General features: G+C 41.8%; 1 protein-coding gene across 2 annotated transcripts in view; it reads left to right on the top strand.

Annotated features, from left to right (window-relative positions):
- LARGE1 (LARGE xylosyl- and glucuronyltransferase 1) overlaps positions 1-20,588 on the top strand; it is a 263,862-nt gene extending 243,274 nt beyond the window's left edge. For both annotated transcript variants that reach the window (XM_056515824.1, XM_056515817.1), the window contains 4 exons: positions 331-609; positions 7,515-7,661; positions 12,705-12,900; positions 16,982-20,588. In XM_056515824.1, coding sequence (XP_056371799.1) covers positions 331-609; positions 7,515-7,661; positions 12,705-12,900; positions 16,982-17,179 — 820 coding nt within the window. In that variant the 3' untranslated portion in view covers positions 17,180-20,588. The remainder of the gene's footprint in view (positions 1-330; positions 610-7,514; positions 7,662-12,704; positions 12,901-16,981) is intronic.
- Positions 20,589-24,041: the final 3,453 nt, after the last annotated feature.

The raw sequence follows: 24,041 nt of genomic DNA, 5'->3' as shown, positions 1-24,041 counted from the left end.
CCACCATACAAGTCCTGTTATCCATGTGGGTTTTCCTGCGGCATCAAAGCTTTAGACAGAAAATGATGGTGCTTTAGGTATCTGATCTAGGGCCATCTTTAGTGAGATAGGAGTATCCAGAGTGCAGTCTATCTGTCCAGGAGGAGACCTCAACTTACCATCTTAAGTAATGAACTATGCTGTAGAAATATTCACTGCTTTCCACAGCATATGAAGTGTCCCAAATCTGTCTCACTTAGAGAAAGGTATCTCCATGGGATCAGGTGAACGCAGGCACAGAGTCCCAGACAGGGAAATAGCTTTTTCTTACTCTCCCCCTTCATGTTGCAGGCTCCAGATGCTTGAAGCCATCTGCAAGCACTGGGAAGGCCCCATCAGCCTGGCGCTGTACCTCTCGGATGCAGAAGCCCAGCAGTTCCTGCGCTACGCCCAGGGCTCGGAGGTGCTCATGAGCCGCCACAACGTTGGCTACCACATCGTGTACAAGGAGGGGCAGTTCTACCCTGTGAACCTGCTCAGGAACGTGGCCATGAAGCACATCAGCACACCGTACATGTTTCTGTCCGACATCGACTTCCTGCCCATGTATGGGCTCTACGAGTACCTCAGGTAGTGGGCAGTGAGGGAATTCCCACTGTCACTCACCATTTCAGCCTCTCTACACCCCATCCTTCTCACTTATTCCCAAAACAAAGCAGTTTGACCAGATCTGGAAATGCCAGCTTATAAATATTTGAGGTATAACAATGTCCAGCAAGGCGCAAGAATTCTTAGAGTAGAGGAAGGGACTGTAAGTGGAAAGTAAAGCAAAATGGTTATGAAAGAAAAAAAACAGGTCTGAATGTGAGCCTCATTAGCCATTAGAATAATCTCCTCAGGGGCTGCAGAATAACCAAGTTGAAAATTGAACTGGGTTAAGTATTATTAAATGTCCAAGAGCATCGTTTATTAGCAGAGATGTGAACCAGGCAGTTTCTCTAAACATCTCTGGTTCTTAATATCAGTGACAGAAAAAACATGCAGAGCATTACTGAACTTGTTGTCCATGTGACACACTCTTAATTCAGTTCTTTATCTTGAAAAGAGGGTGATGAGTCTAACTAGCTCAAAAATATGATTGCAGTGCCAGGACCTGTCAAGACAAAATAACTGTCATAAGGAAACTGGGAGGAGTAGCATCAGTTTATATTGTATCATACTGCATGTGAGCAGGTTGGGCTGAGCAAACTACAGACTTCTGATCCATTAACTGACCTTGTTTTTTTAATAAAGACCTTTTTCCCCTGCAGGGGCTGGTCATCTGAGGCCAAAGCATAGAGCAAGGAGGACACCCTGTGGCCAGACAGGAGGATGTCAGTTCCTTTTTCTTGACCAGTTTTGCTTTTCATCTCTGTTCTAATTTGGTAAAAGTTGATCAAAGTGTTCCACTGAGGGCCTGCCTGTAGGTGTTCCCTGTCAGTTCATAAGCCTGGGGCTTTGGAGTGTAAAGTAAAATATGCCTTCTGGTGTCATGAACTTATGGAGGAGTTCCTTTGTTTCAGGCTTTACTCTGTAAGACATGTGCAGGGCCAAATTCACTATTCAAAGGGGTGGACTATGTCTTCTGTGAGGAAGGGATCAGAGAGTTAAGGTTGTTCAGCCTGGAGAAGTGAAGGCTCCAGGGAGAGCTTATTATGGCCTTCCAGTACATAAAGGGGGCTGAATAAGAAAGATGGGGACAAACATTTTTAGCAGAATCTGTTGAGACAGGACAAGGATAAGTGGTTTTAAACTAAAAGAGGGGAGATTTAGATGAGATGCAAGGAGTAAGTTTTTGCAATAAGGATGGCACAACACTGGTACAGATTGCCCAAACAGGTGGTGGGTACCCCATCCCTGCAAATATTCAGAGTTAGGCTGGATGGGGCTCTGAGCAACCTGATCTATTTGAAGATGCCCCTGCTCACTGCAGGGAGGTTGGGCTAGATGACCTTTAGAGATGCCTTCCTGGAATGGAATGGAATGGAATGGAATGGAATGGAATGGAATGGAATGGAATGGAATGGAATGGAATGGAATGGAATTGAATGGAATAGAATAGAATAGAATAGAATAGAATAGAATAGAATAGAATAGAATAGAATAGAATAGAATAGAATAGAATAGAATAGAATAGAATAGAATAGAATAGAATAGAATAGAATAGTTTGTACTTAGACTGTTCTATGACATTCATGATGCTGAATTTCAGTTGTATCATTGAAGTATTAGCACACTGTGTCAGCCTGTTTCCCTCTTATTTGTTGCAGTCTTCTCAAGTTGTGCTATGGGCACTCCAAAATTATTCTGTCCCTTGCACCCGTTAGCTGTCTCCAGATATGTGGACAAAGAGTTGTTCTTAATTTCTCTGTTCTTCTGTGTTAGTGTTGCATACTGGTACATTTCATCACATCTGTGCTGGACACAGTAAGGATGGCAGCTGTGGTACTGGCATTTAGTGCTAGGAAAGGAACTTGTTCTCTCATGCTGCTTCACAGTGCACGGATGGGAACCAGCAATGAAAGGAAGAAGAGAGAAGACAGAATGCAGTGCCACCATTTCCATGAGATATTACAACCACAGAAATAATGCTTACAGGGTGATACTGTATTACAGAACTAAATGCACCATGATGGTGCATTGGTGAAGTTTCATAAAAAAATACAGATGCTCTCTGGGAGCTGCTGCCTCTGAGACTTTGTGTTACTCTTCCAGCCTTTTTTAAGGCCCATACCACCTTCACTCTGACTGAGGAGTCTCTCTTGCCTGGGAATATTGAAGTTGCTAATCTGCTACTACCATCTCTTTAAAAAGTGATTGGATTTGATTTTTTTTTTTTTTAATATGGACTAGAGGCTTTTGTTGCTTTTTCAGTAATGATTTTTCTAAGCAAAGTAGCAGGGAGGTGCATTGAGAGTATTTTAAATATGGATACCCTGTGTCTTTCTGCATTGACTGTTCCCACTGCTTCTGCAAATAGCTGATTAGTGCTATCTGTCTGAATGGCAGCAATTGTTTGTTAGAGAGATGTAAAACATTTTTTTCCTCATTTCCTCAGATAGAACAACCATAAACAAATGGAAATAGTGTGGTATTTCAGGCATCACTTTGTACAGGGTAAGTCAGGCAAGTGCCTCTCACAGAAAGTTTGCTGATTTACATATATTGCATATTGTGTCTCTGCAGATAATATATTCTCAGAAAGAAAGGAATTGTTAAAAATATTTTCAATGTATTTTGAAGGTGTCATACGAGAAAGGTTACAATCAATTTTGAAGGAGAGGCTGATGGAGGTGGTGGTGATCCCTTTATTTATCTTTTGCTTTGCACTTAGATTTGTGCTAATTGAGCTTTTTCACAGCTGCTAAGTAAAACCATTTCAATCTTTTGATCTCCATCAAACACCCTTTTAGTCCTGCCTTAGACTTCTGTGAAGTACAAAAGGAAATGTATCATTTAAAGATTTCCTGTTTACCGTAGTTACTGAGGTCATCTTGTCATTGCCCCAGAGGTAAAGGCTTCATCTAGTTGCTGCAAGTAAGGTGTTTGGGTCATCCTACAGTGACTTCTAACATAAAACAGTGAGACAGGCTGCTTATCTACAGGGGTCACAACTAGCATTAAAGTTCTTTCCTGACACATTGTAAAATGTGCCCTTGGCTTCCAGTGACACATTTAGCATGAATTAAGACCTGGCATACCAGCTCCATCCACGGGTTTTATGCCTGTCTGCTACAATGAGTTGTGAAGTAGTTCTGCTTATTTTTCAACATCTCAGCTATGGAGGTAGTTCAGACTGTGTCTGTTGGGGTTTTTGTGTTGGTTGCCTATGAATCCATTGCATTTGCAGGGAGGAAGAGTGTTGGAATAAATTTATCAGTGGTTTGACAGCTCTCCATTTCTGACCACAAGCTCAGTGCCTGCCATATTTGTTAATTGCAACCAACCACTTACTAAATCCTGATGGTGAAAACACATTTGAGTTAATGGACTCTTTTTTTCTTTTTTTTCTGAGTGCTTTAGGATTAGGTTGCTAACTTTCCTATGTCTGAGCTTCTCTGTCCTCTAAAAACAGGAATGATCTTACTGTCTACTTGCATGAGGATGAGACTTCTGTGTTAATTTTTGAAAAGAACTATGCAGATTAGAAGATTGATATCAATATGCTGGAGTTCATTCAACCCGTGAGGAGACTCTTGTGATTTAAGATTCATTTCTTCACCACTTTGTGAAAAATACAGTTGTTTAGATTTAAAAGTTAACCCAACCTTCACTATGTCAGAGTGACACATCAGGTCTGCACACAAAGATGCCTGGGAAATGGTTTCCTGGACAACACTAGCACAAAGAGAGCTAGCTCTTCATAGTCTTAAATCCTTATTTAGGAGTTTGGGGGAAAAGGACAAGAAAGAAAAGTGGATACTGAATCAATACTACTGAATCAAAAAAACAGCCCTCATCATGATAGTGCAAGAATTAAGTAGTTTACTCAGTGCTTATATTTACTTATTTGCAAAATAAGCAGATGTACTTCCTACATTATATTCTGCATATCTGGCAGCACCAACAGTGAAAATTTTCCTCTTCCTAAAGTGTAGGAGAACCAGCCAACCAACAAATAGCACCTCCACTCAAAACAGGGGAAAAAGTCATCCCACAGAGAATGAAAGGTAGATTTGCTTCCAGTGGGGAGAAGTTAGATTTTCAGCTGGTTGTCCAAGAAGCAGACCACCAGCCAAAGTTATGAGAAGAAAATAGGAGGTGTTTTTGCCCCTAGCAAGTCCTCCCTGCCCTTATCACAGTTTAAATGGCCTGTGCTGTCCTTTATCACTCAAGTTTGACATCTGGATGTCAGCAGTGATTTCCTCTTCCCTTTGCATCAGTCTTTTATGTCACCAAGTCCACCTCAAGGGCAAGTGATTCTACTCAGAGATCAGTGCTGCTGGGCTTCTTGTCTGAGTGTGTCTCAACTCCCAGCTCCATTTGGGAGAGCCCCTCCACTTCGACCTTACCACCTGAACTGGAGGTCTTTCCCCATGGCATCCCTCACAGTGCTGTGCTTTGCATTGGTAGCTGGAAAGGTGTTGATAACTCTGCAGTGTTTTGGCTGCTGCTGAGCAGCACTGGCCCAGCACCAGTGCTGTATCTCCATCATTCTGCCCCCCATCAGGGAGCAGGAAACGTCTTGGGAGGGGATGCAACTAATACAGCTGAGCCAAACTGAACGGGGAGAATCCATGCCAAATGATGCCAGCTCCAATAGATACAAAAGCTAAGAAAAGGAGGAGGAAGGCAGGGCATTCTTTGTTTAGAATGTTTGCCTTCTGGAGCAACCACTATGTGTGCTGAAGCCCTGCTTCCCTGGAAGTGGCCAGGCATCACTTGATGGGAAGGAGAAAATATAATCTTCCCTTTTTCTCTTTGTTGGTGCACACTCAGTCTTTTGGTTTTGCTTTAGTAAACTGCCTTATCTCAACACATGAGTCGTTTTCCATCTTATTTTCTCTCCCCTGTCCAGCAGAGGAGGGCTGAGAGCAGCTTGATGGGCACTTGGTGTCCAGCCAAGGTCAACCCACCACACCAGCACCTCAGATGCTCACATATCTCTTGAAAATATTTCTGCAGATAATATCCTGCTATTTTATTTCACTCTGGAAGTATCTCCACATCTCTGTGTTTGCCTGTATACACTTAAAGCATCTTGTTTCCAGACATCTGTTTCTCTGCACTTACCTCACTTTTCCTGCTGACCTTTGACAGTGCAAGTGATTTCAGGCTCTTCTATCAGTTTGTTCCCTCTGCCTTCTGATTTCTTCGTGAAGGTACTATCATTTATTCCTTCAGTTCAGGCATTGACAACTGTATGAAATTTGCAGGTGACAGGAGTAGCAGGGAGTGTCCAGAAAGGATTGCTGATATTGACAGCATTTTTGTGGTTATATCCCATATCTTAGAGAATAAGTCCCATGCAACACTAGATTCAACACAGGTTGCTCTGTCTGACAGTATCTGCTGTCACTTGTGCCTGATACCTGTGCCTGCTGCACCTTTGGTCAGCTTCAGACTCTAAACTTTGGTGGGCAGGATTTTTTGCTACTCTTGAGCAGTGCCAAGCTCTGAATTTAGCCTGGGCCTTTTAAGCTCTCCATTAAGCAAAGTTATAGTAACAGCCATAAATGGAAGCTGCTGTTTCCTTGCAGAGCCCAAAGGATGAGCATCACTACAAGTGTTACCTGCTCCTTCCTAGAACTGAATCCCCAAAGCTGTACTGCTTGAGGGTGATAGATTGCACAGAGACCAGAAAAACTTAGATTTTGGAAAATAAACTATATTAGTATAGGGAAGAAACAATTAAAAGCATCGTAAAGACTATATAGTGGCACTGCTTTGGAAGGTCACAAATGTTGATTGTGAAGGAGTCATCTGTTGACGTGAAGATATCTTGGCCTCTAGTGATGGTGAGAGAGAAGCTTGTGAAGAAAGCACAAAACCAGTCACAAGATGCTGTTAAAATCCTTGAGTTGTGAAAAGTTAACTGGAATGTGTCAAGGGCTCTTTAAACAATGCAAACTTTGCAGTAAGGAGATGAGAACAGATTGCTTTTTATAGAGCAGGCCTGTAGGGTGGTATGAATTCCCTAAAATTCAGATTTTATTAAGTAGCTGTGCTCATCTTCTTTTTCTCTGACAGCAGTATAAATGAATTCTAGGTATTTGGGGCCTAGAAAAATGGTTTGTTTGGTCCTTCTGTTATTAGGACAGTGATCCCAATTCCTTCAACTTAAAAGGCTGTAGAGAGTTTGCTGCTTGTCAACATTGTCCTTGATTGCTTGTTGCAGTAACATAAAAGCTGGGACAGTGAATCCTGTTAAGGGGAACTGACTTTGACAGGGAGAGAGAGCCATATTTCTGGTATGAAATATGGAGATAATGAAAGGAAAATGGAGACAGAGTTATTTCTAATGACAGGCGTAGTAAAATTCAGTTGGGGGTTGGAAAAGTAACTTCTTTTTCTTTGAGTCTTAGTTTGTTGGGAAAGAATAGGCTGAATACCTCTGGCAGGCAGGATGAGAGATTGCTAAGCTGCTCCTCTGCTGCAACAGTCATCCCAGGAAAAGAGCCCTGCTGTGTGAAATGCATTATGTGCAGACACACTCAGACACCAAAACAGTTTCTGCACTGAACAACTTGCAGCAAAAAGGAGAAAGAGAGGCATCCCAGTCCATCCAAATGTAGAGCACTTCTCTGCTGCCAACAGTCTGTCAGGGCAGCATTGATCAGTCAAACACAAGCTCATTTGGAATTCTGTTGCTCTCCCTGCTCTTAGAGCAGCAGACCAAAAGCAGAAGAAAATTTGAAGCACCTGTAGGAAAAGATATGGGCCGTAGTTACATTTATAGTATTTTAACTGCCCATTCTCTGCACTTACTTTGAAAAGCTCAGTGGTTTTCTCAGTTGAAAATTTTCCTGCTTTTATTTGTTGTTTCTCTTTGCCAGGAAGTCTGTCATCCAGCTAGACCTAGCTAACACCAAGAAAGCTCTGATTGTACCTGCCTTTGAGACCCTACGCTACCGCCTCTCCTTCCCCAAGTCAAAAGCAGAGCTGTTATCTATGTTGGACATGGGAACCCTCTTTACATTCAGGTAATGGAAAGTACTCTTGAACCTGTGGTCATTATCTCTGCTCTTTATGTTCTTCTGAATATTTTGTTCTTCTCTCTCACTGTCAGCTGCATTAAGAAACTTACTGGAATTTTTTTCCCTTTTCTTAGAGAGGCAGTGAACAGAATTGTGTGGATATATTCTGTCTGTAAGCTCAGCGTTTTATCTCATATTACAGTCCTCTGCTGAAGGACTTCAGTTGTTAAATCGAATTTGTTTTATTTTCATCATTTTTTATTGTGCTACAAAATCAAGTGTGACCATTACACTCAAGTGCGTGTAATTTACTTTTTGGCTGCCAAGTACTATCTGGGTAGCTGTGTCTTCTCATGTGACCAGAAGTAATGTATCTCTGCCCATTGGTTCTATTCCTTACTGGAAAAACAAACGCAGGCTTGTCTTAAGCTCTTTTAAAGTGTGAAACAGCTGCTTAAATAGCTAGAGTTCCTCTGTGCAGAGGTAAGAGTGAACTCTGACTAGAGGCTAAGAAGCAAAGAACACCTAAATTTGGAGCTCCTCTCTGAAGCAGACTTCTTTTGTGGCTGGGAACAAGTCACTTCTATTATCTGCCAGACTCTTCAGTTTTAAAATACAACTACCAGGGGTTAACCATCTCTTGGGTGTGTGTGGTAAGGTCTGATTAGCAGGCATTTGTGAAACATCTCAGTGATGGGAAGAGTACAATGTGGCCTTATGATGTTGCACAGAGAGGGGGCTTAGGAGACTTGTGTTCTCTTCTCAGCTCCACTACTGCCCTGCTGAGAGGTGCTACACGAAGCACTTTGCTTTCTTACATCTCTGTTCCCCTCTCTGAAATACAGGTAACAATGTTCACCTCTCCTTTTTGCAGTATTTTGAGATCTAGAGATAAAAGCTATGAAAAAGCTAGGCATTATCCATGGCTGGAGGAGCTCAGTATCATACCTCTCCCGTCCTTCTCTTACTTTAGAGGTTTGCTCACTCTTTTCCCATTCCCTGTATTACACACTTCTCTCATTGCAGCAGCCACCCTTCCTCTCATATGGTTGCATGCACATGTCATAGCAGATAGCCTGTGTCAGTCTGGAAAACATAATTCTGATCAGTGTCACAATTCTACCAGTTATGCCTTGAAACAGAAACTTGAGGTGACTGAGAGAGGCATGCCTTTGGAAAAATTACTTAAGCATACTGATAGAGCAAGTACCTTTCCCTCTGCCATCATTCTTTAACATACAAAGGACATAAAAATTAACAAGAGACCTGGTAAAAAATAATTGTCTCCAGTGAAAAATAACACCCTCGGGATTTTCAGATGTTGCATTCTACCAGCAGTCAGCTGCACAGTGGTAGCCTTTCACTACAGATTTCATCTTCAAGCTGTACAGCATGGTGATTTGTTATGTACACAGCCAGATTTGCAAATCCTTTCTCAAGTCTCACTCAGGCAAAAATGTCTTTAGCATCGGTGGGAGTTTTTCCAAAGCAAGGTTAAATAAGACTTGAAGGACATGCAGTCTGTAGCTGGTGTACATATTAATGTAGTATACATTTTACAAATGCTTCCCCAGTTTGTTTTGGCTCATTTCATTGCTCAAATCTACCGACAGCCACAAAACATCTGCGCTCTGGGCTGAGAATTTCCACCTGCACCTTCAAGGTGCTTTAATAATGCTGCAATGTGATGCTGAGCAGGTGGGAGTGAGCTGGGGAGGACTGCTGTGACAGTGATTGCTGAGAGTGCCTGCAGCATCCCAGTCCCTCACACCACACACTAGATTACAATCTTTCCCTCACTGAAATTGCTTTTGTCACCTCTTTTTGAAATGGTGACCTTTTCTACCTCTGGGCAGCTAAGAAGTACACAACGGCTCTCAATTACATCCTCAGTCACCAGCAGAAGAAAAGAGAAGAAAAGTGAGCATCTGTGGCTGGCAAGGTGTGCTGTGTGAAACCCTCCACCACAGCAGAGGCTCTGTGCCAGCTCGCTGGCTCCCTTGGCAGCTGGTGGCTGGGAGTGTGCTCCTGAGGATGTGCCTGGTCAGGGCCTGGGTGAGAGCTGATGAGCCACAAATGTACTGCCCACACACAGCCAGGCACAGGGGAAACCACAGCTGGCAGGAGTCACATCATCGTATTGAGAAAACATAAAGAGCAACAACAGATTAACTAATTAACTGATTGCATCCACAATCCAGCAAAATGTTTAGGCAGAAGAACAGAAGTGGCAAAGTTCTTTCACCATCATCTTTCTCACAGAAACAGGAAGTGTAGAGGAGGAAGGGAGGATGAACACTCTTGAGAAGAATAACTACTTAATTTTGCTAACTTTAGCAAAGTTTACTATACTTTTGACATTTTATTTTAAATAAAAGCTATCAGTAACACAAGTAAAATGACACATTGGATCCAGAGTGGAGGAGGAGGGGATGTGGTGTGTTCCAGTTGTTTTCCATGAACTGTGGGAAAGAAACACATCGTGATTTTAGGGAGATCAAGTTACTTGGTTTGGTTTGTCAAAATTGTGAGCAGAGTGAAAAATATGTTGTTCCAAATTTTCACAAGCTTCTCGAGGGATTCAGTCGGATTGAATGTGGCCTTTAGTTTCAATGTGTATCTCAATATTGAGTGAGGGTCTGAGCAGAAAATTATGTATATTCATTTGTCCTGTGAGATGGAATACCAGTATAGACAGTGAACCTCCTCTCACAGCTGCATCACTGATAAGGAAGTCTGTTGGAAACGACTCATCCTTTAATGGGAGCTTCATCTCTGTGGGCCTCCTTGGAATGGTGTCTGCTTATCTTTCTTTGCAGTACAGTTTGGGTAATCAGCCATTGACCAAGACCTAGTTCCAGCAGATTACCTGTGTATGAACCCATATATATTGGATGTACAGTTATGTATGTAATCCAATAATGCTCTCACAATTATTGTTTTCAGTCTAATTACTTCTCCATTACTATTGTGTGTACACTTCATCTGAGCATTGTATACTCATTTACCTCTTTGTCAGGACCTTAGCCATCCTTTTGCCTTTCTCTTTCCTTCCATTCACATAAATCACTCTGAAGAGGCAAGTAAATAAACTCTGATGTTATTTGGTTTTGTACAATCAAATCTACCCCTTCCTTTCTGCTTTGTTTTGTCTCTGCAACCCCAGTTTAATATTTTCCCTTAATTGTCTCTTCCCAATTATTTATTTTTCCCTGCTAGTTTGCTCTTGACTCACAGAGGTTATACTTGAGCTGCTATAGATGCTTACACTGGTATCTCCAAAAGAGTGGAAAGAAATTGAATTCTTTTTATGGTTAGTATCTTGTTACCCCTTGTTTAAATCAGTGGGAGAGTGTTACTAGAATAACAGCAGCATTTGGTTGCTTCTCTGCAAGAATCTCTCAATTAGCTGAAGGTTGTATGGGGCTTTGAAGATACAGATCACTTTGTAAGTGTTTAGCAGTTATTATTATTATTATCATAATTAATTTCAAAATGCCAGAGGTAGGATTTTAGAAGATACAGCACCCTCCACAATCTTATATAATTTTAAACCCCACATTGTGACTGTTGGGTTTTTTTTTTCCCAGCACATATAGCTGCACATTCATTACTGGCTAGGTTAGCCACTCATCTCCAAAAGAGGCCAAGAAAAGGGATAGGTTTTTTGGCAATGATTCCAAAGGGCATTAAGGATTATAAGCGCCTTTGTGAATCTGGCACTGCTTTCTGATAATCTCTGAATTATTTCACAGTCAGTTTTTGTAATACTGAAGGGTTTTGTTTTTCCTGGTCCCTAGGTGAGATATCTGAAGGTGGTGAAACCTGTTTACAGTTCAGAAATGCAGCATACAAAGGACCATACATTATTTGTTACCCCAACACTATCCTAATAATTCAGTCATCCTGCACCACCCTAAACAGAGAGTCAGCAAAGCTGAACACCCTGATTCTCCTGTTACAAGCCATACAAATATGTCCAAATGAAAACTCATAGGCTGTGACTTTATATTCCTGTTTTTAGCAATGGCTTAACAATGTTATGAGAATTTCTGGGATTTAAATATTACATCATGTTGTAATTTTGTAATATTTAATGCTCAGATCCCTTCACTTTTAGCATGTGAGTCATCCCTGGGAATTCAATGTACCTTACTTTACAAATTGGCAGGATATTTGTTTTGTCCCTTCTGTTGCCTATCTATCTCAGTGTTGTAATACAGATACCTGCTATGCCTTTGTTTCATTAATTAATCTATGAATCTGCAGAAAGAGCTTGTATCATTGACTTTTGGAAAGTGTTAGAATAAGTGGGCGAGAGAGTCATTGCCCTGGCACTAATGGGGTGCATTCAAGCTGTGCTAGGAAGAGACCTGCTGTGACCTAAACCAGATTAGCAAAATATAAAAGGATCTTTTTCTGTAAATCAAATTGATTATCTTACTGAAGATCACAGAATGCACACACACAATGTAGAACTTAGAGAAGAAAGTCTTTATGTAATATTTTACTTATTAATGTAATTATGCAGTTTGGTTCCTGCCATAGTAATAACTGTAATTAATAAAACGGAACATCTATCCAGAGCTGCAGGTGTCTCTCATGCAAATTATAAAATTGCCTATAAAACAGATCGTGAATGTCACTGTGGTGGGGAAATAGCTAATTTTAGGGACTTTATCTGAGCTGCAGATTTCCACACCGATTTTAGAGCGCAGGCCGATGCAGCTGCTTGGTTGCTAGGAATAAGACACAGCACTTGTAGTGCAGATGAACTGACAGGGTACTCTGTAATGGTTTCTCACATTAGCATGAGGTACTGTTTTCACACTATCCTTCACCAACTAGATGTGTTTAAGCATTGAGCCCTGGGAGGCGTGCTGGAAATAGTCCTAGAAATTGCCTCTGATGCGTCCTGAAAATGATGATGTGAACTGTAAGCTAATGTCCTGATTTTTGAGCATTTCATCTAGCAGGTAATACTTTGCTGCCTGGCCAAAATGCTTTCTATCTAATTGCCTCCCCGCATCCCTGCCGTTTATGTCTCAGGTACCACGTCTGGACGAAAGGGCACGCGCCAACAAATTTTGCCAAGTGGCGAACAGCCACCACCCCCTACCGCGTGGAGTGGGAAGCAGACTTTGAGCCATACGTCGTCGTCAGGAAGGACTGCCCGGAGTATGACAGGCGCTTTGTGGGATTTGGCTGGAACAAAGTAGCTCACATCATGGAACTGGATGCACAGGTGAGCAGATGACACACGACTGTCTCACCCAGGGCTCTGCAGCAGGGTTGTTACAACAAAATCTGTGTCCTGTAGGAGGGCGTCAGGCTTTGCATCACCAAAATGTTCATCTGGCCTTACTGAGCTCCTTAATGAGTGCTTCTTGAGTTGGGAACATTCTGCTTAATGCTTGTTAAGTATTAAATGAAGAACTGAGTCTGAGTTAATTTATTTGTCAGTTCTAAGAAATTCATTGTTTCGCAGAGGCACAGCCCCTGTAGTGCTCTCCTCTTGACCAAAGCATTGCAGCAGTTGTTGCCAATCCCATCACTTATTAAGGAATGTGTAGACCTAGCTGGATTTTTTTCATTTAAATTGATGTTTGAGAGTCCCAAATACTAATTTAGAATTCAAAAACTAGTCTTCAGTTGAATTCAAGACAAGCATCTTTAATTTCTGGCTGAGATTTTTCAGCACATTTTTGCAAAGCTGAAGTCTTACATTTCGAAAGTCTGGGGCTGAGGTACAGACTCTAAAGGATCCAGGTATTTGAGCCTTGGGCTACCTGCTTCTTGGATCTGTGACTTGGGATGAAGCTGCTGGGCAGAATTTATAATAAGGATGCAGAGAAAGCTCAGGAGTCCCAGACAGGCACCAGAGCCCTCAGAGTTGCCAAGGTCCCTGCTGCCAACCTGGATCTTAGGGGCTGGCAGTGACTATGGCTCCATGGGAGCCCAGTGCTGCTGCTCACTGAAATGGCAGGATTTGCATCACCCTGCTGTTCTTGGATGAGGAGCTACCCACTGTGTTAATCAGCAAGGTCTGGGTCATGGCATTTCTTTTTAGTTTGTGTTTGTTGTAGTTTTTTTCAGTTTGGTTTCGATCCCAGTGTTTGAACTAGCAGCGTTTCATGCTAACCAAAAAAATAGGTTTTGGTGATCTTTATCCTCCTGTGATAGCTTCTGCTATGAATCTGGAATAGACCAGATCCTTCTCTGCTCAAGTCTTACCAGTTTATGTGAAGCAGAGCAGCTCAAGGCTTGAAGCAAGTTCATGGAAGATTTTGTCTCTGGGGTGTGGGCTACAGTGTATTTATGTGCAGGCATGTGTGGGAAGGGTACTTTCTACTGCTGCTTACAAAACTACATGGTCACCTTGGGCTGGCAGCCTACTTGGCCTCTGTTTGCCAAGGGCATTCCCATCAAATTTGTACCTACTTACGTTAAGAAAAATTATTACAGACTAGAAAAAAAATTTTCTCTTATATTAATGTTAATAGTACTTTGCTCTCCTATAGCACTGTAATTTTCCAGTGCACTTTCCAGGCACTAATCAATTAACCATCAGTTGTGGAGAGTGCCATGGTAATGGATTATTATTTGTTAATAAGGGTAACAAGGCTTATGTTCCAAGTGGCAGCTCTTGTGTAGCATTCAGGATTTAACTCTTCCGTTCAGAGCTGTCTTCCCAGCACAGAGATTTGCACATGGCAAGTGGAGACATTTTTCAAAGTTGATCATAGCACAAGTATTTTAAATGGCCATTGGATTGGAATTAACTCTGGGAAATTGTTTTTCTCACTCTTCCAGCCTTGAATACAGCATCATATTCAAAAGAAGTTCCATTTTCCTCTGTAGCAGCATGAGTATTGGCAGGTTCTACCACCAAATGAGCCTGGAGGAGACATGGGATGGCACAGCTACTTCTCCTGTGGCATTCCTCTGCTTTGGGGTGTGCACAGATCAGGTTGCTGCCAGCTGCTTGGCTGGCTTCATTACCAACAGGCAGAGCAGCTTCTCAGTTATTTCACTGCTCCTCACAACTGCAGTGTCTGTTAAGAGGTCTGTTCCAGATCCCTTTCCAAGAGCCTGTGCCACTGCCATCTCTCAGAGCAGGACATGGCATGGAGATAATCCTCATCATTATTCTGGGAGCAGGCAGGTGTCCACTGAGCTGGATGGTGTACAAATGCACAGATAATGCCAGTCTCCATCTAAAGAATTTATAATCTAGGAGATAAGGACAGAGGTTCTGCAAGTTCATTGCCTTGTCAACAGAGGCTTCCATGTAGTAGGGTGAGGTCATTAGGAAACCTTTCCCTACCTTTCCAGTGACTGTGCTACTAGACTGTGAGTGTCCCATTTCCAGGACCCCAGCCCAGCATATTTCAAAGGGGATTATTAGCAGCAGATTCAAAATTTTTTTAAAGGCTTTATGTGCCTGAAGGCCGTTCAGAGGGATGGGAATGCTGCTGTGCTGAACAGTTTGCACTGCAAAACAGACTTGAGATGCAAACAGACACCAAAAGAAAGGTTGTATGAGGGGGATGCATCTTCCTCTGCAGCTCCAGCCCATTGTTTTAAGGTCCCTTAGAGTCATTTTCAGTAGTTTGTAGTTTATCAACTCTCCTCACTCCATGGTGCCAGCCTTTGGTTTCACATTTGGTTCCCCATTAGTCAGGTTATTTTGCTCTTGCTATTTATTTTTCACCCCAAACAGAAGCTCAGAGGACCCCATTCCTGTATATGACAACACTGTAAGTTGGCACAAGGATTTACCACTTTATCACTGTCTGTCAGGGAGCAGCATTCTCATAGGGAAGAAAGAGCTTCATCTGCACTTAACTGCCCAGCACATACATTCAGATTTATCAGCACAAGTGTGTTTTTTCCCATAAATCTCTTTCCCTACTAAAATATTTATGAGTACTCTGCCTCTCTGCTGCAGATACTCTTTGTCTCTGCACAGACTCCTAAATCTACAAGTGACTGGACATTACAAACAGGGAAAGTTGTGCACCACTTCCTGTAGAGCCAGCATGCTCTGTGGCTGCTCCTTCCCTGGCCAGTTTCTTTTGTAGAGGGGGTTAATGAATCTATTCAGCAATAGCTGTAGATAGAAACTGTGTGAGAAAATAGGAAATTTGCCTGTGGAAGCTTCGAAGTTTTTTTGTAATTTGCATCCAGTACAACTCAGATTTCTTAAAATTCCATATGAAAAAAGTGGTTGGGGTACTTAATTTGGCTACAGAATAATGAGGTTTACATCCCTTACTGAGTTCCTTGCAGAAGATACCTGCTTGTTGCATATCCTACACTAGTGAACTTTCAGCTTGTCTAAGAATCAGGCTTTTTTGAGCTTTGCTCTAATCGTCATATATTTACCTGTAAAAATGGAAAGAATCCAGCAGAAATAATTGAGGCTTAAATCAACCATCTTTTTTAACAATAAAAATTGTCAAGAGAACTTGGTCACATATAAAGAGAATAAGTGAAGTAGTTTTACAGGAGAAGGAGAGTTAGCACAGTATCTCAAACTTTGTGAAGGAGAACTTAATTTGAGTAAAAATGTCTCCAAGCATATGGAATGAGCAGGTTCGTTTTCACACATTGCCTATAAATGATACCATATTCTCCCCTTATTTCATGTTTATAAATAGTTTTGGACAGTTTTGTCTCTGTAAGTATCTTAGCATATAGGCAAAGCAACATATGCCATGCAGTTTTGTCTTTGTAAATGTAGCTTATTCCAGCATCCCAAGCAAAATAAATTTTAGGGGTAAAGCCATGTTTTTGCATGGACACTTGAGACTCATGCTGTCAGTCACAGCTGTGTTGTTGTAATCACACTGCTGAAAAATCTGTGTGGCAGACACAGATCAGGTTTGCCTTTTGTACTATTTCCCCATTATTTGGCTTATATGGAGTAAATATATAAATATATGGAGTAAAATGGTTTAAAATAGTTGGGGTATTTTTACCATGAGGGTGGTAAAACACTGGGGAAGATTATCCAGAGGGGAGGTGGATGCCCCATCCCTGGAAACATGCAAGGTCAGGTTGGATGGGGCTCTGGCAAGCTGATCTAATTGAAGATGTCCCTGCTCATTGCAGGGAGGTTGGTCTAGGTTGTGTTTAAAGGCGCCTTCCAACCCAAAAAATTCCACAAAAAAGAGAAAGTCGATCTTACAAAAAACCAAGTTAAAGCTACTTGAAGGAAACAAAGGGTGGCGGGTGTGACACCAAGTGTGCAGCTACCCATGGAGCAGGGTTGGGGAGCCTTGCGAGCCGCGAGGCCCCTGACGGCCGTCCTTGTCCCGCAGGAGTACGAGTTCACCGTGCTGCCCAACGCCTACATGATCCACATGCCGCACGCGCCCAGCTTCGACATCACCAAGTTCCGCTCCAACAAGCAATACCGCATCTGCCTCAAGACGCTCAAGGAGGAGTTCCAGCAGGACATGTCGCGCCACTACGGCTTCGCGGCCCTCAAGTATCTCACGGCCGAGAACAACAGTTAGCGCCGCGGGGCCGCTCGGCGCTCGGACCTGCTCCTCGCGCTGCAAACTGAGAAGTACTTGCTGTTTTTATATGGTACCTGGCGGTTCTAACAGTAGGAGTTTGAAGTGGCGTGTCTCGGGACTGCGCTCATCCATCCCTTCCCGGCTAGCCCGGGCCTGTCGGCGTGCGTGAGGTGTCTGCGAGTGGGGCCGGGCCAGGGGCTGGGACTGCACTCCGCTCTCTTGACTGCAGAGCACAGACAGACCTTCTGAATATAGGATTTCATGTTGCTATTTAATAATTTGACATGCTTTTTATCTGTAAAGGAAGATCTTCGGGTCGCTGTCCTGTGAATTTCAAATCTGCACTACTCTAAAAGGGAACTTTCACCTGTGAACTTTCACAGGGGCCCTGTTAAACATGGATGACCTTGTTAATGCAGGATGAGCCAAAGGTCTGAATTAGCCTTGAAAACACAGGGGACACTTATACAGTACTGCACTCCTGAGAAGGTGTGTTACTGGTTCAGTTGTATACATGATATTGGTTGGTCTCTTTTTCTCAAATTAATTGTTTTATCAGGAAAATCCCCTATATCCCACCCTGCCTATGCCCCAGTCCTAAATGCTGCTCCTTTCCTTGCCAAGGAAATATCTCCCTTGTGTTTCTTTGCCATCTTCAGTTTTGGTGGTCAGTAAAGAAGATCAGTAGCTCTGCCAGAAAGTGAACAAAACTTGTCAGTTTAAGGTCTGTTTTCATCATCAAGAGCAACTTGTTCACATGTCTCATAAGATAGAGGGCCTGGCTCTAACCCTTTATCTTTCTTAGGCAAGAATTGGATTTTACCTATAAGGCACGTTGTACCAGGGGAATACTGATTTGTAGGCTCATTTCAGTGCTGCCCATCCATGAAGGCACTGGGCCTTAGGCTTTAAATGGACTTCTTTGCTGAACAGTGAATACAAACTAGTAAAAAGGCAACTAGTAGCCTTGGTGCTCTCCTGCTGCCTGCTGCAAGGTCTCAGAACTACTTCGTTAAAGGAGTTTATAATTAAAAGGAGCAGAACTGTTAGGAATAAACTCCCCATTGGACGGGGAGAAAAGAATGTGTTAGGAATCTGAGTGAGTGTTTGCTTGAACGTGGACGGGTCCAGTTCACAACATCGGTACACACAGGAGTTCGCTGGAGGGCGAACAGGAACCTAACAAGCAAAATGCAGAAAACAAGACACTGGACTTTTTGCCATTTTCTTTATCTTCAGTATTAATGTTGTGTTTACATGGGAGGAAGAGATGAGGTGCACTACCCCTTGCAGGGCTATTTGTAATTTCTGTTGCAATGTTAATAGAGAAAGCAGAAACAACTCAGTGAGAAATGTGTCTGTCTCCCTACCCCAAGCCCCAAACAACCACATGTACCAATACCACTGCCTGAGCTGGGAAATGGATCCACATTGCGTTCTGCTCACATTTTAACATTTTGTTTTTCAGCCACTGGACCTTCTACTTTCCTCCCCACCTCATCCCTCTAGAGCTTGGTTTTATTTCTAACCTGACATTTTGTGAGAGATTTCTGTTATGGTGGAAACCACGCAGTTAAACCAGACATTTAAACTACAAATATCAGTTCATCATTCTGTGTATATGTAAGAAAAGCCAAAAAAGGCAATATCTTTGACAAGAAATAAAAAGGGGCAGGAGGCTGTGTGTAGTTTTCACTTTTTCCCCTGGGAGTGTTGGCTGCATAAGAATATATCACTGCATAATTTTCCAAAGAGCTTTTTTTTTCTGTTCTTAATGGCTTTATGTAAAGATTTACATAAAAAGCTGGAGAGAGCTGGGAAGAAGTGAAATTAGTGCTCAGTTCTGGCTAAGATACATTCTTTTAAAAACATCAGTCTGAACTCCCCAAGTCCTTTATTACCATTAAAAGCACAGGTTGCTGTGCTGATTGAGAAGGAGAAGAACCCTGCAGCACAGACTGTTGATTAGCCAGTGTGCAGAAAGATCCCAAAAGCTGACCTAAGTGAGGCTAACATTCATTGTATCTACATGAAATCTCCAATCAGAGCTTCAGTGTGGCCACCATTATGTTCCATATGTATTAAAAATTTTCCTTTCCAGGTGTACATTTCTCCTTGGCTTAACAACGTTGCCCAAGGATGGACTGGATTGCCCTTGAGCTGCATAACCTGCACATTATTTGGCTGTGCCATTATCAGCATTCCTCTCATTATTCTCTTCTCGGTGGTAAAAGATGGGGGAGCAAGGAGGTAATAATTTGCTACTTGCCTGACTGCACAGTGAGTCTTGGGACCTCTTGGGTAAGCTTAGGTGTGCTGGCTGGTGTAACCAGCTCAGAGATTGGTAATAAATACAAAGAGTCCCTTCTTTTGTCCTTATAGACACTGTACTGACTTTTATCTGTCCTGTCATGTTTGTCTCTGTGCTTCATAATCTGAGAGGTGTGAGTCTTGGGGGGTTTTTAGCACATTTCAAACAATTTACCTGATGGCAAGTTAGGATTACATATCTGTCTGTAACTGCCAGGGCTCCTCCAACACCATGAAAAATCTACCACCGAGAACAAAAAGAATTCCCAACTCAGTTATGATACTGGCTGTCTTCCAGTCCTCTGCTGTAGTAAGTATTTGCTAGGAACTTTGTTACTTAATTCTCAGTTTTCTCCTGAAATCTTCCAGAAATAGCAGATAAACCCGGTGACTTAATGCCTTTGATTTATTGATTTGTTCCACCAACTTCTCTCTTGAGTCTTCAATCGGTTACCTCTCCTTATCTTTGATATTTGGAAAGTGTGAGTCTCTCATTTAGATACCACTCCAGCACCCTCTCAGTGAAGAATGATGGAAAATAAATCATTTAGATTCTTGGCAATGTCCTTATTGTCTTTAATTGTTACTTCTACTTGTTTGGGTGGCCTGCCTGTTTGCTCCACTTTCTGCTTTTGGTGTACTGAGCAAATGTTCATTTTCAGTTTTAACTTCCTACTGTTTGCTCTTCAGATTCCCTCTTAGCTTCCTCAAACTTCATCTTAACTATTATATATCTTCCTTTCAGGTTTACACAGTTATATTTCCATTCTCTGAATGTTTCCTGTTTGCCCTGAATAACTTCTAAAATTTCCCATTTAGTCATATCAACATTTCTTTGTCTTTGTATTCCATTCATCCAAGGGGTACCATACTCCATGGCTGTCTATCAGCCCTTTCTATTTTAATTTGAGGATTTCAGTTTTTCTAGTCCTTTTATTTAGAGCCATTGACTCTTTAAAAAGAAAAAGAGTTTTTTGTTTTTAAATTTACCTTGAATGTTACCCTGCTAGGTTTTGAGGGTATTTTCCTCTTTAACCTTCCTAAATGCTCACCTTTTCCTAATTAGGGGCTCAGAAATAAAGTATCAGAAATTGGACTCTTATGTTGACACGTTTTGTTCTGTGTCTCCCTTTCCCCTCTCCACTACAAAACATTGACATTTAGGAGTCATTGCAAACTTTTCAAGTCCCAAAGCTGGAACTTTGTATTTTCTAGCACCTTTTGACATCCCACTACTTTCAGACATAATTATTATTCCAAATAATAACCTGCTGCCTGGCACCTAGTCCTCCTATTTTTGTTTTCATGCTTCTCCCTGTAATGTAACAGGCTCTGCAAGTCCAAGCTTCAGGTGAAACACTTATTTGATACCTTATCATACTCTTCTGATATGTTTCCATTATTTTTCTCTGTTGTCACAGTAGATATATCTATATATAGAGTTACATATGCACACACACATACATATATACATACACCCTCAAAAGTTTGGCTGTAGTTTCCATCTTTTCATTTTCTAGCTAAGGATCATCTACCACTTCCCTATCTGGAAGACATAGAAAAAGTCTCTGTTTATCCAGGATAGTTCTTAGTATCTATCATGTTTTTCCATGTCCTAGTTGTAGTAATCCCTTCTAGCTTTGCTAGCTTCCTGTGTAAACAATCTGGTCTCATTTTATAATTTGCTATTATTTTCCCATTAGTAATCATCATCTTGGATGCCATGGCATAAAGGAATTAGCAGCTCTGTCTGCAGTTCCATCACCTTAGTTAGACTGAATATGACATATGCTCCCATTACTCCTGAAGTACTGATTTTTTACCTGGTTGGCTTCATGTGGTTTGTTGGTAAATGAGAAGCTGCATTTCCCTTTTACTGCAACAAGCAGAGGCACTTTGTAGTGCTATTTGCAGTAGCTGTTGCAGCAGAGTAAGCCCTGTGTTAGAGGGAAAAAGCACAAAAACCCCATCAGAATCTTAGCTGCTCTTTCTCTCCACAGGGGTAAATAAGGCCCTAGCACAGCTGAGCAGTTTTATAAATGCCCTGCACAAAGCACACTGCACATTATTTTCTGGTAGGTATAATCATACATCGTCCAATTAAATATGAAAAATACATTTTTTAATGTTCTCATTTTTATGTACAGTTCTACCCAGAAGATAATGCATTTCCTTCTCTGTCTTGCCAGTTCCCCCATTACTCCAGCCTGCCTAATAGCCCCATCTGTTTTCAGCTGAGGAAGATTAATGGCCAGAAGCACTGGGAGTCCTGGCAAATCAGCAGAGATATTACTCTTAGGCATTGCTCAGGACATTCCTTCCTGCTCTGCCAGATACTGTATGGGTGTTCCTCAGGTTTCAGGGCAGCAGCAGCAGAACACAGCAAGCTCAGCAAGTGGGGTGAGTGTCATTATTTATGAACTTCAACCAGGTCTAGCACATTCAGTGGTGGGAGTGCTGGAAAGAGAATGTATCATTGTTAACTCAAAACATATTTCAATATTAGGGAAAAAAAAGCAGCTAAGTTTCTGCAACTCCACTAGGTGAGACTGGAACAAATAAGTAACTAGCAGACAATGCCAACCAATAATCAGGTGTTTCCACTGCAGTATTGAAAATGCAGAGGCATTGATAGCTCAGTGAAGTATTTTTTACAGTAGTGATTAATAATGTATATTTAGATGGTGTGTTTACCTCCAAAGGCTTTTGTGTGTTGGGGATTATTTGAAGATTGTTACTTTGTTTCACAATATAAAATTGCTTGGGAAAGCTGCTGGCTGTGCACAGCAAATTATGGCTCAGGAAATGCTTACAAACCTGGATTTAGAAAAATCTTGCTTTTATAAGAATTTGGTTTTATGAGTAGTTATACATTCCCAAAACAGAACATAAAGTCCTTGAGAATTTCAAAAGGAGCTGTGTATGCATCAGTTGGCTGGAACATTTTCCTCCTACCCCTACTTGGGATTTGGGATTTGTTTACAGAGTAGAATTATGATGCTGAGTTGAAAAAAATAATCTGGGAATTAGAAAGCCAGCCAGATATTTATTTATGTGGTCAGTCATATGAACATACTTGTTCAGACATGTTAGTGGGTACTCCAGTGGAAGTATTAGCTTGTTGAGGCTGTCAGGATGCAAACAATCTGAAGCCCAGGCTGAGTTTAGTCTTTGCTCAGTCATTCTGTGTAGTTCCTCCTCATATGATAAGAGCAGCTTCCTTGCTCCCAGCACATTTTTATTTCTGTAGGGTTAAAATGTCTTAAACCTCTGCAACACAAATTTGTGGAAGTCACTGTGCAAGTAGCAAAGGCTGCATTCAGAGCTCCATGGCCCATTGCCACAAGACACAAGATTTCCTTCCAGAAGAAATGGTTCTGACCTGAGGGTGATTCTCTGACCAGGGATTCAGACACCCTACCCTTACCAGATATGTTCAAGAAGAGTTCCCCAAACACATTAGGTCAGGTAATTCAAGCCAAGCTTAGCCTATTTCTGAGTATTGTGGTAACATAATTGTGAATCAATGAAAGTGTGAATTTTCAGCATTAACCATTATATCACAAGGCTTGTGATAAGGCTGCAAATTCAATCACATGGAGGTTAGAGGATCTGAAATTTCAAGTTGCTGGGGGAGTGGGTGATTTGCTCATAAAACTTCTTTCTGTTCCCTCACTCACACAAAGTCTGTGCACAATCTTCATTGCAGTTTTTTTGAGGGAGTTCTCTTTCTTTCTCTGCTCAGAGTGCATGATATTTGGGTGAATGAAGCAGCTGGGTGTATGATACTTCTTTTTACTTTTTCTTTCATGGAGGTTTTCATAATATGATAGCAGTCTTAATTTTAAGCAAAGACAGACCTTTTTTTTCTCCCAAAGGATAGGTATAAACTGTGATATAGGAAAATCCATTATCCCCCACGCTCTCAGGCTTTCAGAGCAGAACACCTGCAGTTCTGTTCTGCAGGCTTTTGTCATGTTGAGGGGATCCTATGGAGCTGATGGAAATCACACATTCAGAGGCCTTGTAGCACTCACCCCCAGCCTACAAATGTTAACAGCTGAACTTGCAAGACTGATGAATCCCAGCTCTGTCCAAGCATGTCTGCTCCATCACTGGGATCACTCTGAAGGCTATCAGCAGTCTGTCAGGTAAGCAAAGAAAAATGGAGCAAATAATTGCAGGTGGGGCTGTGATGGGTTTGTTAAAAGTAGCCAGATTTCCAGAGAAATGAGGAACACATAAGCATTTTGAAGTCCCTCAGAAGATCTGTTCATAGGATGTGTGGACTGGACTAATCCTATTCTGGATTTGTAGCATTTCTTAACAAACACTGGCCAATGTGGCCCACCTGCAGTAAATTCTATGGATTGTAAAATTCTTGAAAGCACCGAGATTAAACCATTCTCAGCTCAAAGATACTTAATTTGTTTCAATTCTTTGGATTCCCCCACTGATCCTTTGGTGCTCTTAAGAAAAAGGAAAAAAAGAAAAAAGATAATAGCAGCTTGATAACATTAGGAGTCTTGACTACACAGCCTTTCTTAAA

The sequence above is a fragment of the Oenanthe melanoleuca genome, chromosome 1A, assembly GCF_029582105.1.
Source record: "Oenanthe melanoleuca isolate GR-GAL-2019-014 chromosome 1A, OMel1.0, whole genome shotgun sequence".
NCBI classification, from domain to species: domain Eukaryota; kingdom Metazoa; phylum Chordata; class Aves; order Passeriformes; family Muscicapidae; genus Oenanthe; species Oenanthe melanoleuca.
This window is presented reverse-complemented; position numbering and strand designations above follow the sequence as displayed.